The sequence below is a fragment of the Amphibalanus amphitrite genome, unplaced genomic scaffold (assembly GCF_019059575.1).
Source record: "Amphibalanus amphitrite isolate SeventyFive unplaced genomic scaffold, NRLGWU_Aamphi_draft 000035F_arrow, whole genome shotgun sequence".
NCBI lineage: Eukaryota > Metazoa > Arthropoda > Thecostraca > Balanomorpha > Balanidae > Amphibalanus > Amphibalanus amphitrite.
This window is the reverse complement of record NW_024881531.1, coordinates 1614699-1628133: the sequence shown is the minus strand read 5'-3', so window position 1 is coordinate 1628133 and position 13435 is coordinate 1614699. Positions and strand designations below refer to the sequence as shown.

Below are 13435 nucleotides of genomic sequence, written 5' to 3'. Positions count from 1 at the left end.
CGACGGAGGTCGACACTGACACCAACACGTTTCCGACTGCGCGGCGCCGGCCTCTGTGCCCAGCGCCGCACAGTCGAGTATTTTCGGAGCCACTACCGGTAGGCCGGACGGCGACAGTCTCTCCGCCGCCGCCGCTCGCCGCTCGTTGTCGTCGTCGTCGTCGTCGTCGCCGTTCCTCGGCAGCCGAGTAGTCGCTCGTCGTCGGTGGACCGCCGTCGCCGGTGTCGCCGCATACTTGGCACGACGGTCGCTTCCCGGCGGCGGGACGGCCGGGTCTCTCCGCCGGGCCGGTGCTCACTCAGACGCCGGGACGACACGGCACTGGGCGCACCTAGATGCATGTCCTCACTGCACGTATATCGCGGGAGGTAGCATACCTATATTACGCACATCCTGCGTGCCGACGACACGGTGCTGTGACGGTAAGGCGTCCGAGGCAAACGCGATTTAGTCGTTTTAAACGGTGTGGTCGTCTCAAATGGCGTGTGCCGTATCGCGTGAATTAATGTGCAAACGCATGAGGCGTTAGTAGCGGCACTGCAGCCCACAGTGCCAAGAGGAATGTTTATTGTAGGACCCAGAGTGCACATATCACAACTCAGTGTCAGGAATTTTTGCAGCTAGCTATGATTTAAATTCGCAGATGATGATAAACTTATCAAACCGCCATGAGGACTCTCATAACTTTCTAATGAATGTAAACACACGTGTTGATGTAACTTCAAACGCACCGCACTCTCCAGACAAATACGCGGTTATTAATGTGCTGGATCCGCCGCCAACGGAAGTGGCGAGCACTTCTGCACCGATGGGCGGCTGCTAAAACAATCAGACCGTGACGTGTGGGGCGCCCGTACAAACACAGGTGCGCTGCCGAGACGGCTGTTCCTCTCTGCCGCCTGTTCTGAAAGGTAGGGAGAGAGAGGAGAGGAAGAGGGAGAGAGAACGAGAGAGACAGAGAGAGAGAGAGAGAGAGAGGGGGGGGGAGCAGACATGGCACGGATCCCAGACGACCAAACGCGAAAATCAAGATGGCCACTAGATAAGTGGACTTTAAGCATGGATTATGGTGGAAAACATGGCTAATAGATGCCTCTCAACGAACCAAACTATTTTGCATTCCCTCAGAGTTCACAGTTTTGAGAAAACCCCTCAAGATCCATCTCGGATCCATTCGAATAATGGATCCGAGATGGATCTTGAGGGTTTTCTCAAACTGTTAACTTGAGGGAATGCAAAATAGTTGGTTCGTTGAGAGGCATCTATAGCCATGTTTTCCACATAATTCCATGCTTAAAGTCCACTTATCTAGTGGCCATCTTGATTTTCGCGTTTGGTCGTCTGGGATCCGTGCCCATGTCTGCCCCCCCCCTCTCTTCTCTCTCTCTCTCTGTCTCTCTCGTTTCTCTCCCCTCTTCCTCTCCTCTCTCTCCCTACCTTTCAGAACAGGCGGCAGAGAGGAACAGCCGTCTCGGCAGCGCACCTGTGTTTGTACGGCGCCCCACACAGTCACGGTCTGATGTTTTAGCAGCCGCCCATCGGTGGCAGGAAGTGCTCGCACTTCCGTTGGCGGCGGGATCCAGCACATTAATAACCGCGTATTTTGTCTGGAGAGTGCGGTGCGTTTGAAGTTACATCAACACGTGTGTTTACATTCATTAGAAATAAGTTTATGAGAGTCCTCATGGCGGTTTGATAAGTTTATCATCAGCTGCGAATTTAAATCATAGCTAGCTGCAAAAATTCCTGACACTGAGTTGTGATAGTGTGCACTCGGGTCCTACAATAAACATTCCTCTTGGCACTGTGGGCTGCAGTGCCGCTACTAACGCCTCATGCGTTGCACATTAATTCACGCGATACGGCACACGCCATTTGAGACGACCAACCGTTTAAAACGACTAAAATCGCGTTTGCCTCGGACGCCTTACCGTCACAGCACGTGTCGTCGGCACGCAGGATGTGCGTAATATAGGTATGCTACCTCCCGCGATATACGTGCAGTGAGGAATGCATCTAGGTGCGCCCAGTGCCGTGTCGTCCCGGCAGTCTGAGTGAGCACCGGCCGGCGGAGAGACCCGGCCGTCCCGCCGCCGGGAAGCGACCGTCGTGCCAAGTATGCGGCGACACCGGCGACGGCGGTCCACGACGACGAGCGACTACTCGGCTGCCGAGGAACGGCGAACGACGACGACGACGACGACAACGAGCGGCGAGCGGCGGCGGCGGAGAGACTGTCGCCGTCCGGCCTACCGGTAGTGGCTCCGAAAATACTCGACTGTGCGGCGCTGGGGCACAGAGGCCGGGCGCGCAGTCGGAAACGTGTTGGTGTCAGTGTCGACCTCCGTCGGTTGGCGCCGGTGTCGGGTGTCGGGCGCACGTATGACCCCGACACAGTGGCGCCAGTGACCTCGGGGGCCCCCGGCGCTGCCTGACCTGCCCTCAGGCTGAGCCGGATTGGGGGAGGGTGGGTCGGACCTCGGCAGCTCGGTGTGATGGAAAAACAATGAAATCAGCAGGAAGAAACAAAGTGAACGGAAAATAAAGTGAAAAAATGAAGCCTGAAATATCCCTTATTATTAGACTCGTGTTATATTTATCTTGATTTTTGCCTATTATGCCTACAATAAACAATTCACCGAACGCATTTCCTCTCCAAGGATGACATAGCTCCTCTCCGAACCGCTTACTTCCCGATGACTAAAGAAATAATTTTAACGCGCTCGCACGATGATAGTTGCTCACCCTCCTTAAAACAGTTTTCCCGATCATAAACGCTCAAACCGACAGCCTCTGTCGTACCGTCTTAGTAAGATCAATTACTAAAAGTGCGTGGTTGGAAAACTATACCACCAGACTGGGTTTCTGGAGCTCACGCACAGACCACAGAGGCTCGCACCTGTCCGGCGTGTTACCTTGGGAGTGCGTTCACCTCTGGGTCAGCGGTTACAGTTCAGTGCAGGGCACGTGCCTCTGGGGATGGCCCGTCTTTATGGGGTCGAATGTCAATGCTATCACAAACTATCGTCACATTTTGATGAACGTGCTTTGGTATTGCATTGAAAGATAAACGTCTGTGTACTATGTTAGTAGGTATACCTACTAACATACAGACGTTTATCTTTCAATACAATATGTCGGTTTGTCAGACTGTCTATATGTCTGTCTAGTGTTCATCATGTCTAGCTGTCTTCCTCCTCCTCTCTGAGCCGATAAAGCACGGTGCTCTCTCTCTCTCTATCTCTCCTCTCTCTCTCTCTCTCTCTCTTCTCTCTCTCTCTCTCTCTCTCTCTCTCTCTCTTTTCTGTCTCGTATCCATTCATCTTCTCTCCCACCCCTTCTTTCTCAATTCTCACATAACACTCCACACGTGTGAAAATTATCCCTCCCGGCGCGTGTTTGGGGTCCCTCCATGTGCACGAGGCCGAGTTATCTTTGGCTAACGGCCACCATTTCTCGGGCCACCTAACGGCGAATGTTTTGTTTGTGTTCCAGAACTATGGGGCGTCCAGCTTTCGGTCGCGCTACGAGCCTGCGGTGGCGTCATCGACGTCTCGTGCATCCTCAACTACCAGGGATAGGTGGGTCTGTGGGCGGAAATTTGGGGGAATTTGGCGTAATCATACTAGGAATATACACAGAGGAAGCTTTCCGGGCCGCCGGTGAGCGTAATAGCGTTGTAGATAAGCATTGCGTATCTGTCAAGAGTTTGTAGGGTGAATATACTTGATTTCAGACATAAGTAGCTTGCAGTTATTGATCCATCTGAGGAGACCGAGACCGTTTATAAATTTAATGAACAAAAGGAAACTTTTCTTGATAATCCCGTCTCATTTTACCTTAATTTGTGTTCCATCATCCGGTAATTTTCGTGTCATGATAACGTCACCACTCGCGCACCTTGCCATCTATCTGTCATACTGGCCGTGATTGATGGGGGTCATTCTGCTTATAACACCAATAAAAAGGGTGGCTATTCGTTCTGACAAGAACGTTCAGCTGCTACGTGCTGTCCATTCTCGTATTGTACAATACTCGTAATTACGCTGTTATATAGCCCTTTTATTCACCTCTCGCTCCAACAGGTCATTATTGTCCTTGTCATGTAAGTTCGACAGTGGCCTGAGTGACCTCTCACTGACCCCTCTCCCTCCCCCATTCACATCCCGGACCGGTATGGCGCGGTCTCACCTCCGACCGGACTGGTCGAGCCGGCTCCTCCTCCCGTACAGAGTCCGACACACCGTCCTACGCCTCTCGCACTCCTCGGCGACCTCCCGGGCCGGCGCGGACCGCGACACCGCTCCGGGACGACGAGCGGCGCCTCCGGAGGCTACCAGAGCCGCTTCGGGTCGCGACTGGCAGAGCCCAAGGAGGCCAAACCGAGCTACCTCAGTAGGCGGGCCGGGAGAGCAGTGGTGACTCCAAAACGGACGGCAAGCAGAGCTACCTGAGAACGACGACGGGTGGTATTGGGAAGGCTGCGGTGGGGAAGGGCGATGATAGTTCCGCGGACGGTGATCGCTGGAATCGGCTGGGGGTGTCGCGAAACGCCCCTCCGGCCTCCTCGGCGAGGATGGCCTACCTGAAGGCGATTGGTAAAGAGCCGGAGAAGGAGCCCTACCAGCGGAAGGCGACGACTAAAACACTGCCGACTGCAGCTGATTTAGACAAAACTCCGGCGTCGTCTACGACAGCGGCGGAGGTTCGGCCGACCCGACCGACGTCTCTGCTGACCCGGCCGACGGCAGCGTCTCAGGCGGGGTCAGCGGGGTCACAGACGGGATCAGCTGCCGGGTCGAAGGCCAAGTCACCAGTGGCACCTCAGACCAAATCCCCACTCTCGCCCCGGTCCCCAGTGGTGACCGTGAGCAGCCTCCGAGCGGCCAGCGCAGCCCTCTCCCCTCCCACCACTCCACGAACATCCACCGTGACCCCTGCACGGAAACCGTCCTCATCATCATCATCAACTTCATCATCCTCATCGTCAGAGGAGGACTCGTCCTCGGGTTCTTCGGAGTCGGAGGAGGAGAGACCCTCAACGAGTACCACTACCGGTACCACAACTACAACGACGACTTCTGTGGCGACGGCACAGTCGAAAGCAGTTACGACAACGTCTACATCATCTCCATCAACAGCGACGTCAACATCATCGTCAGCATCAGCCAAAACGTCATCAACACCATCAGGAGCCCAGCCAGAGCAGCGACCCTTGCGGTTTCTCTCCAGCGGCTACTCCCCTGGCTATGCCAAGGTCGCAGCCAAGACCAACGCCGCCATCCCCCAGCCGACAGACTTCGACTTCGAGTCGCACAAGAAATACCTGGTGCGAGAGAAGCCATCGAATACGTACGCCATGTCGGCGGAGACGGCGGCGGATCTGGAGCGGGACCGGGCGAGACGCGAGGCGGAGCAGACGGCGGTGGGGACGAGCAGGACGGCTGCCCCGACCAAACAGAGTGTAGTGTCCTCACCAGCAGGCCCCGCACAGGTCAGTAAAGGAGCCAAATCACCTCTGGAGAGCATGGATCACCTGCTGGTGACGGCTCCGAAGCCATATCAGCCACCGGGGAGTGTCAGGACGACGACAAATCCTACCACTGCAGCTACCTCTACAGCTCCCGCTACTTCTGTTGCCCCAACTGCTTCTTCATCGGCAGTGCCGCCGCGCTCTCCCACGCAAACTACTCCATCGCCTCACCGCTCGCCTCTGCCGCCTCGACCCAACAAGGACTTCAGGAAGTCGACAGTGAACATGGCGGACGGTGATGCGGTGGCGGTGCGGGACCGCGGAGCGCGGAGACTAGGTCGTACTCTGAGTAGGAGCTCGTCCGGGGCTGGCCGGCGCAGCAGTGAGACCAGTGACGGAGAAGGAGCTGCCAGTCGTGGAAAGAGTGCGGTAAAAACACCCACCAGGGGACCAAGTCATGGACAGTTGTCACGAGATTCGAGTGTCGGTAATCTATCCCGTGAGTCGAGTCGTGGGAGGCTGAGTCGGGGTCCGAGTGGGTCCAGTCTCCCCCGTGTCGACCCCGCGCGGCCGCCGTCCAGGAGCTCCGCTCGTGGCGCGGCGGCGGCGAGGGGCGGCGCGGCGGCCGGCCGGCGGGACACCAGCAGCAGTGCGCGCACCACCAGTGCCACCAGCAGTAGCAGTGCTGACGAGAGACGCGTGCTGCCCAAGACACATTCCAGGACGACCTCAGGCAGCAGTGACAGCGGGTCATCGAGCCGTCCGGCGGTGCGCCACGCCGTCTCAGGGAGCTCGGTCTCGGCCCGGCGCGCGGACCGGACCGGATCACTACTGTCGGTCCGCAGCAGCGGCTCGCGGAGAGCTGTCTCCCGGGAGGCCTCCCGTCGCAGTGTAACCGCTGCCACTGCCGCTGCGTCGAGTTCCTCAGATTCAGAGGATGAGGCGAGCTCAGCGGCGTCGGTAGAGCGCCGACTGAGGAGAAAAACGGTCCGCTAATGACGTGCGTCGCTCGAACGGAGATATCGGCAAACCACCGCGGGGAGCTGCCGGCACCGACCGCTCCCGGCCCGGGTCGGCTGAGCTGCTTGACAAGCGGCGCTCTCGACACAGCTCCAGGGACGGTCTGAGCTCGGGACGATCCTCGCAGGCCGAGGAGGGCTCGTTCTGGACGTTTGACCGAGGGAACACAACTGCCGCCGACCCGAGGACAGCCTACTACCCGGTACGCCGGTTTGATTCGGAGACTAAGCCATGGTGGGCACAGGATGACAACTCATCCACACAGGACGTGAACTCTGGTACCGCTGCGGCTGATACGGCGGGGGCCGAAGCAGACCCTCTCCGGTCGGACTCGGCGCTACCCGGGGACCAGGACACCAACAGAAGGGACTCCCTCGACCTTGCGACGGGGCGGCACAGTGCAGGACAACCCCGCGTACGTCCCACGGCCTGTCGACTCCAGTGCCGCTGTCTGGTGGGACCTCAGCGAGAATAAATTCAACGAGGATGCTCCGGCTCACAAGGAGCTCACGCCGGACGCGGAACCGGAGGTGGATCCTCGCTTCCAGGCGTTTCCCGTACGGAGAAACCTGTCCGAGCCTCGCGCCTGGTGGGAGGATGATACTGGGGAGGAGGCTGAGCCCCCACCTCGCCAGCCGCCGGCCTCTCTATCGCCGGCACCAGTTCGATTCCGAACCGCTAACGAAATGCTCGGCATCTATGACGACGATAATGACGAATCGAGCAGCGAGTCGCGACCGAGTGCGGCTGACGTCGACGCGCGGCTATCCAAGCCGGTACCGTCGGCCCTTCCCGGTCCTCAGGAGTCCGTGAGCTCCTCCACAGAGACGGAGAGCTCGAGCTCCGACTCGGGGTCGTCTGTCTACCAGGACGTCGGCACAGAGGAGAGTAGTGCTGACGAGGAGCAGGGTGCCGCCCGTTCCGACGCCGACCTGCGCTTCTCGCTGTCCATGGTACCGGCGGCGGGCAGTGACGACGACACGGGCTCCTCGGCGACTCAGTCTGGATCCTCGGCGGCCGTCGCAGCCTCGGCGCTGGCCGCCGCCGCTGCCGCTGCCGACGTGGTGTTGGCGTCTGACTTTGTGTTCCAGCCGTGTCAGAGAGACTCGGGGTACGGCACGGCCGACCGCGGCTCCACGGAGGCACTCAGTTTCATCGGCGCCTGTCAGGACATTGACGCGCTGCTACCGGTGGACGGGCCGCCGCCCGAGTCGTTCGAGGAGTTCGAGCGCGCTGTGGCCAGTGAGGAGGTACCCACCAGCGCGGCGGGCGGGTCGGAGGGACAGGAGTGTGCCGACCCGTCTGCCGCCCTCAGCCCCAGCGAGGAGGAGCGCCGAGCCGCCAAACGCAACCTCTCCCTGTTCATAAGTGAGTTGGAAAACACGGGGGATGGGGGGGGGGCTCGTACTTTTAAGGTTCCGATGCCGAGCTATTTCAAACTAAACTGGAGTCGGCAGGTAAAAAGTGATACTAACGAGACTAATTGGATTTTTCTTCTTCTGAGTTTTCATTATGCGTCGCTCAGCACTCATTTGTTATTAGCCGTTTTCACGACGGACTATCCGGCGAGTGCACCTAATTTGACCAAATCTGCACCTAATCTCTTTTACACCAAGTACCTCTATTTTATGCATTTATTTCAGTTATTTCAGATGATACTTTCTGATATTATGACAAAGCAGGCATATAAGAACTTAGTGCAAACTTAGCTGATAGCTACTAAGAGACACTGAACCTAATTTGACCAAAGCTGCGCCTAATCTGCACCAAATGTGCACCAGATGTGTACCAGATGGCTGTCGTGAAAACGGCTATTATTACTTCATGAGCGGCTGCGGCAATACAAGTAGCACAGTGTTGTCATTTATTTATAAAGCGACATCCGAGTGCATGGTATGCTTGCCATTCCGGGTGTGATTATTGTCAGACGGCGGACCTAAATAGCCAGTCAGCCACCAGACCTCACCCTTTTTGTCCTCTGTGGTAAGTGAAAAGCGCCCGGTCCGTTTCACCGTCTATGTTTACTGTCTGTCCTGCGGTTCCATTACGCAACTGCGGTGGCCGACGGTGCTGTTTTTATACTATGCCTTCCCCGTGTTGGTGACCGAGGCAGGGTGATCATATTACTCGCGGTTTCGCGGTGGTGGCGAGCCGAACATGATACCGTCGTGGTTCTGATGGCACTGCAGGTGCCAGTCGTACCTCATAGCCAGCAGGATCACACGACACCGCGATGCATGTAACCTTTGACGATTAGCTGCAGCTTAGGTTGTTCTTATTAAAGCTTTATTAGAAGCTGTTTTGATAAGTCTTTTTTTTCTAAATTTTAAATCATTGGTCAACGTCCATCGCCCTTCTCTCGTTATGCCATTGACTGCCGATAAAATGTTGTTCTCTCGCCATCTCGGTGACCTTTGGTGACCTCCGCTGCCCTCAGGTCAGATGACCAACATTGACGAGGTTCTCGGCGTGACCTCGCCCGAGGCGACCGCTCATGAGCGGTCCGTCGCAGAGGCAGCCGCCGCAGCAGCAACCGATAAATCGAAGCATTCAGGTATGTTACGATTGTTACGATCTACGGATGGGGCTTCTCTTGAAAAAAAAACGTTTCGATCGCTTTCGATAAGTCACTTTATTTGCTATTGTAATTTCTGTTAAATTGCATGCAATACTGTAACGGAGGCTTTTGGCGATACCCTTTGAAGCGATTTTTACGCTTGACCCTCGGTCGTTTCGCATTGGTTTCGCAGTCGAGTCCTCGTCGAGCGGCTCTGGTTCGTCCGACTCGTCAGAAGATGGCAGCACCGGCGACGACTCGCGCCCACCAGATGCCGCGGTGGTCGATCCTTCCGACGTCGCCATTCACGAACCGAACGCAAGGTTAGCTATGCTTCTTTATTAGGAATCAATCATTTTGTTCTGCTACTACTTATGTATGTTGCTAGCAATAAACGTCCTACCCAGGAGGGAGTTTACCGATAAACGTTACACTGAGCGTGTCAGCTCCTAATGTCGCCAAAAGGACGCCGTTCACTATATGCTCCAGTACGGCAGTTAGTCACAACCGGCATGCCTGAACATCTGTCAAGTAACACTCCTCACCATCACAAAATGCCTCGTTTTCTTTTCAGAGAGGAGGCCGGCTCAAAGGAACAACAGGGAGGTGCAGGCACCGGAAAGGTAAGTCACCGAAATGCGTAGTTTGTCCGGTGTGGGGGACGGACAAGGACGTAGATAATTTGTGGCTAGTTATCGGTGAAAACTGAACAATTGCAGTTGCTGACACCTTTACAGGCTCTTCCCCAATTAATGTCTCCAGCTAGTTCCATGGAAGTAGACTACAGACATTCCTACGGAACAATGAACGACGATGATCGTAAAAATTACCACATGACATTTATGATGGTTGTGACCCTAGTCCACGGAGTTGGACACGAACTTCCTCTATAAAATCATAGTGAAACATTTATTCGGGCAGTGAACAGAGAAGAGCACGTGCTTTTTGACCCGCTGGTCACCAGGTCGATCTTTCACTGCGCTTGCGTTGTTAACGAACATATATAGGTCGTTGTCCCGGCTTTAGGTTTTCTACGCTTCCAGCGTTTCATCGGTTGCTGGGTGGCAATGCAATCAAAACGACCTATGCTGTATTGAAGCATTTTACAATTATATGAACAGGACAAAATTGTAAAACAAGAACCCGCGCGGGGCTGGGGGGGGGGGGGGTAGATTTTACCCCTCCTCGCGAATTTTTGCAATATCTCGAAAACGGCGGCGCGCAGCGCCGCCAAACTTTCAGTACCTTTTCTTACATCAATTTGACACGTTCCCTGAAAATTTGAGCGAAATCCTTCGGAAATTTTTTGAGGAAATGACGTTTTAGTGACGTCATGTTCGCCATTTTCGCCTCAAAAACGGCAAAATTTCAAACGCCGCTAACATCTTCATTTTTAACACGCGCAGTGGAAGGGGGGGCGGATTTCGCCCACCCCTCCTGTTTTTCGCCAATAACTCGCGCCGCAAGCATAATATCAATGTGAAATTTCGGCTACCTGTCCAGAATTGAATTGCGGATCTTCTCGTGCAAGAAGTAAGAAAATCGGTTCACAACTTTTCTAGTAATAGCGGTGTAAAGTCAAACATCCTGCCGCCGCGGCGGCGCGGCGGCGCGGCGGCCGGCGCTAGCCGTTACGCGCCGCCTGAATTATAGACTGTGCCGGGGCGGGACGGTTCCGTCTTTACATCGCGCTCCTTACCGCTGATTAAATTAGATTCGCGTCAAATTCGGTGAGAAGACTGAGAAATGTACAGGCAATCATATGGTCAAAGAATTTTGAAAATCGGCCGGTAACAACTTGAGTTATGAGTGTGTAAACACAAAATTGTGATTGCCGCGTTTCCCGCGTCGGCCGATGCCGCCTCAGCCGGCGACATCTTACCCTTCGCAGGCTTCTAACTGCCATATTTATTGTTGGATTATCTAGAAATTCACCATACATACTCACAAATGTTTGCTCTTTCGTATAGTGAAAGATTAAAAAAATCGGCCGGTAACTTTTTGAGTTATCGGCGTGTAAACGCAAAAAAGTCGCTAATATGGCAGATTTGACCACATTTGACCTCATTTGACCTTGAAGATATTGACCTAGGGTCATGAAATTCACACACAACAGAGTTCCCCATGGCCTCCACCTACCCTTCAAATTTCGTTTTTCTAGCTCCAGTGGGAGCTGAGATCTTAGGGGGGGGGGCGACATCCGCCCCCCCCCCCCTTCCACTGGGCGTAGTACTCGCAACCCTTCCACTGCGCGTGTTAAGGGAATCAAGACGTAACAAAAAAGGTTGTACGTGATTTTACTTTGTCTATCAAATGGCTATCTCGGTTTTTTGAAAATATTGGATTTTGGCCCAAATTTTTCAAAAAAAAACTGACTTTTTTGGGAAAATAATTATAAAATCCAAAATTTTGAGTGTATCGAAAAAAAAAACGGAATATATGTCAGAGAAGTGGTCTATGTGCACCTACATGTCAATTTTCAAAAGAATCGGTTCAAAAATGAGGAAGTTATTTCAAATTTTATGACGTCACGACACATAAAATTTTTGAAAAATGATTTTTTTGAAGTTCTAGACCTCGTACAAAAACAAAAATAGCACCATTCGATTCGCCGTGAAAAACTACATCAGATAGACACCTTTTTAGGCCTTAACCCTCGCCCGCACATGGGGGGGGGGGGGTGGTTGCCACCCCCCAGGTAGTCTTTCTGCTCTGCACTCAACATTTTTAGAGCTAGAAGGCTGATTTTTTGTATAGCTGCTCCTCTATCCTTTCTTGATGGCCACTGAAAATTTCAAGTTTCTGTGGTTTTTGGTTTTGGAGATATGACCTTGTTTTTCAGGTCATGTCATGACCCAAATGGCCAATTCTCAACATCTTGCGTTGGCTATGGGCCTTGTGAGCTTTTAACACCTTGATTTCGGCCTTTTATGCCAATCCTACCTCCCACTTATCATGAAACATGTTGTTCGACGATGTACAGAGGTCAAGGTCAGGGTCAAGGTCAACCTAGGTCATCTAAGATAATTGCGTTTTAGGCAAGCTGAATTTACTTTTTTTTTGAAATTTTTTGACTAGGGGAAGCGGGGGTAACACCGCCCCCCTAAGCTTTTCGCCAAAATGAGAGAATATGTTTGAAGTCTCTTGGTAGTTATTGTCTTGGTTACAATATTTAAACATTTTCTCACGTGTTTTAGGTACTTATTTTGCATGCTCCTAAAAGGTTTTCATGTATCACGACTTTTAAAAATACCTTGCATATTTGCCGCCTACAAATTGTGTGGGTAACCCCGCCACCGGTGTTGATGTTAACCCAACCCATTCCTACGAAAGCTTTTAATTGTTCAGAGATCGCGTGCGATGAGTTTCCTGTCGGTAAGTGGTAATTTTCGCAAATAATCGGTAATGGACACCTAAATAGGTATAGGTTGATTAGCTGTTTGCCAGTTTTATACAGCTGGCAAGTGCTTGGTCGGGATGCATGAAAAATATAAAGTAAAAAATCAAATAAGCTGCTTATTCCCGACTTAGGAACATCTACGAACATAAATAAAGCGTGTCTTTGGAGTTTCGTCACTTATCACGCTACGAACAGGAAACACCGCAACCTCAATCGGGGTAACACCGCCACGGGGTGGCGGTGTTCCCCAATAAGTGATCACAAGCAAAAATCGCCAGCGGCAAGAATGTACTACACGGTTCAAGCAAACCTTTCTTACTGGACAAAGCCGATCAGTTATTTTTCGATGTAATCAAGTAAATCAAAATGAGTCTCTACTTAAAGACATTCAAAAGTGCTCCCAACTCATCGAATTTTTATAAGAGAATGTGCATTTTTCTTTAAATGCCCACATTGAGCTTCGATTACACTGAAACACCGGAACACAAATCAGAAGACGCTTACCTTCGTGCGGTTAATAGGAAATAACGGATTTTTACACTTCACATTTCATACTTTCGCCGCCAGATGGGGTGGCGGTGTTTCCCACAGTGGCGGTGTTCCCCCCGCTTCCCCTACATTTTTGGTAAAAGCTTCTCAGATCATGATTTCATGTAATATGGACACATAAACAATCGGTGCACACATCAGTATACACACAGACGCACACAGACATACAAACACATATTATTGACCTTGACCTAACTTGACCTGAGATGACCTCAGCAGCAAAAACCTGGTCGGGTAGTGTGACAAAGAGGTTTTAGCTGGCTTGGCACCAGAAAACGGCATCGTCATCGGTATATGACAAGCAGCGCGCTTGATATCCAACGGTGACCTAAAACAGCAACATTTTTTAGTTTGACCTGACCTGGAAGATCATGACTGACCTGAGAAGGTAAAACTGGGTATCATTGGATTCGTCTCTTCCCAAAGAATCTTTTTG

General features: G+C 52.8%; 1 protein-coding gene across 1 annotated transcript; it reads left to right on the top strand.

Annotated features, from left to right (window-relative positions):
• The first annotated feature begins 6769 nt into the window (after positions 1–6769).
• LOC122370556 lies at positions 6770–9214 on the top strand. Its single transcript, XM_043346238.1, has 3 exons — positions 6770–7861; positions 8931–9051; positions 9199–9214. Exons 1-3 carry the CDS (start codon positions 7180–7182, stop codon positions 9212–9214), a joined length of 819 nt encoding a protein of 272 aa, XP_043202173.1. The 5' UTR covers positions 6770–7179.
• The last annotated feature ends 4221 nt before the right edge of the window (positions 9215–13435 follow it).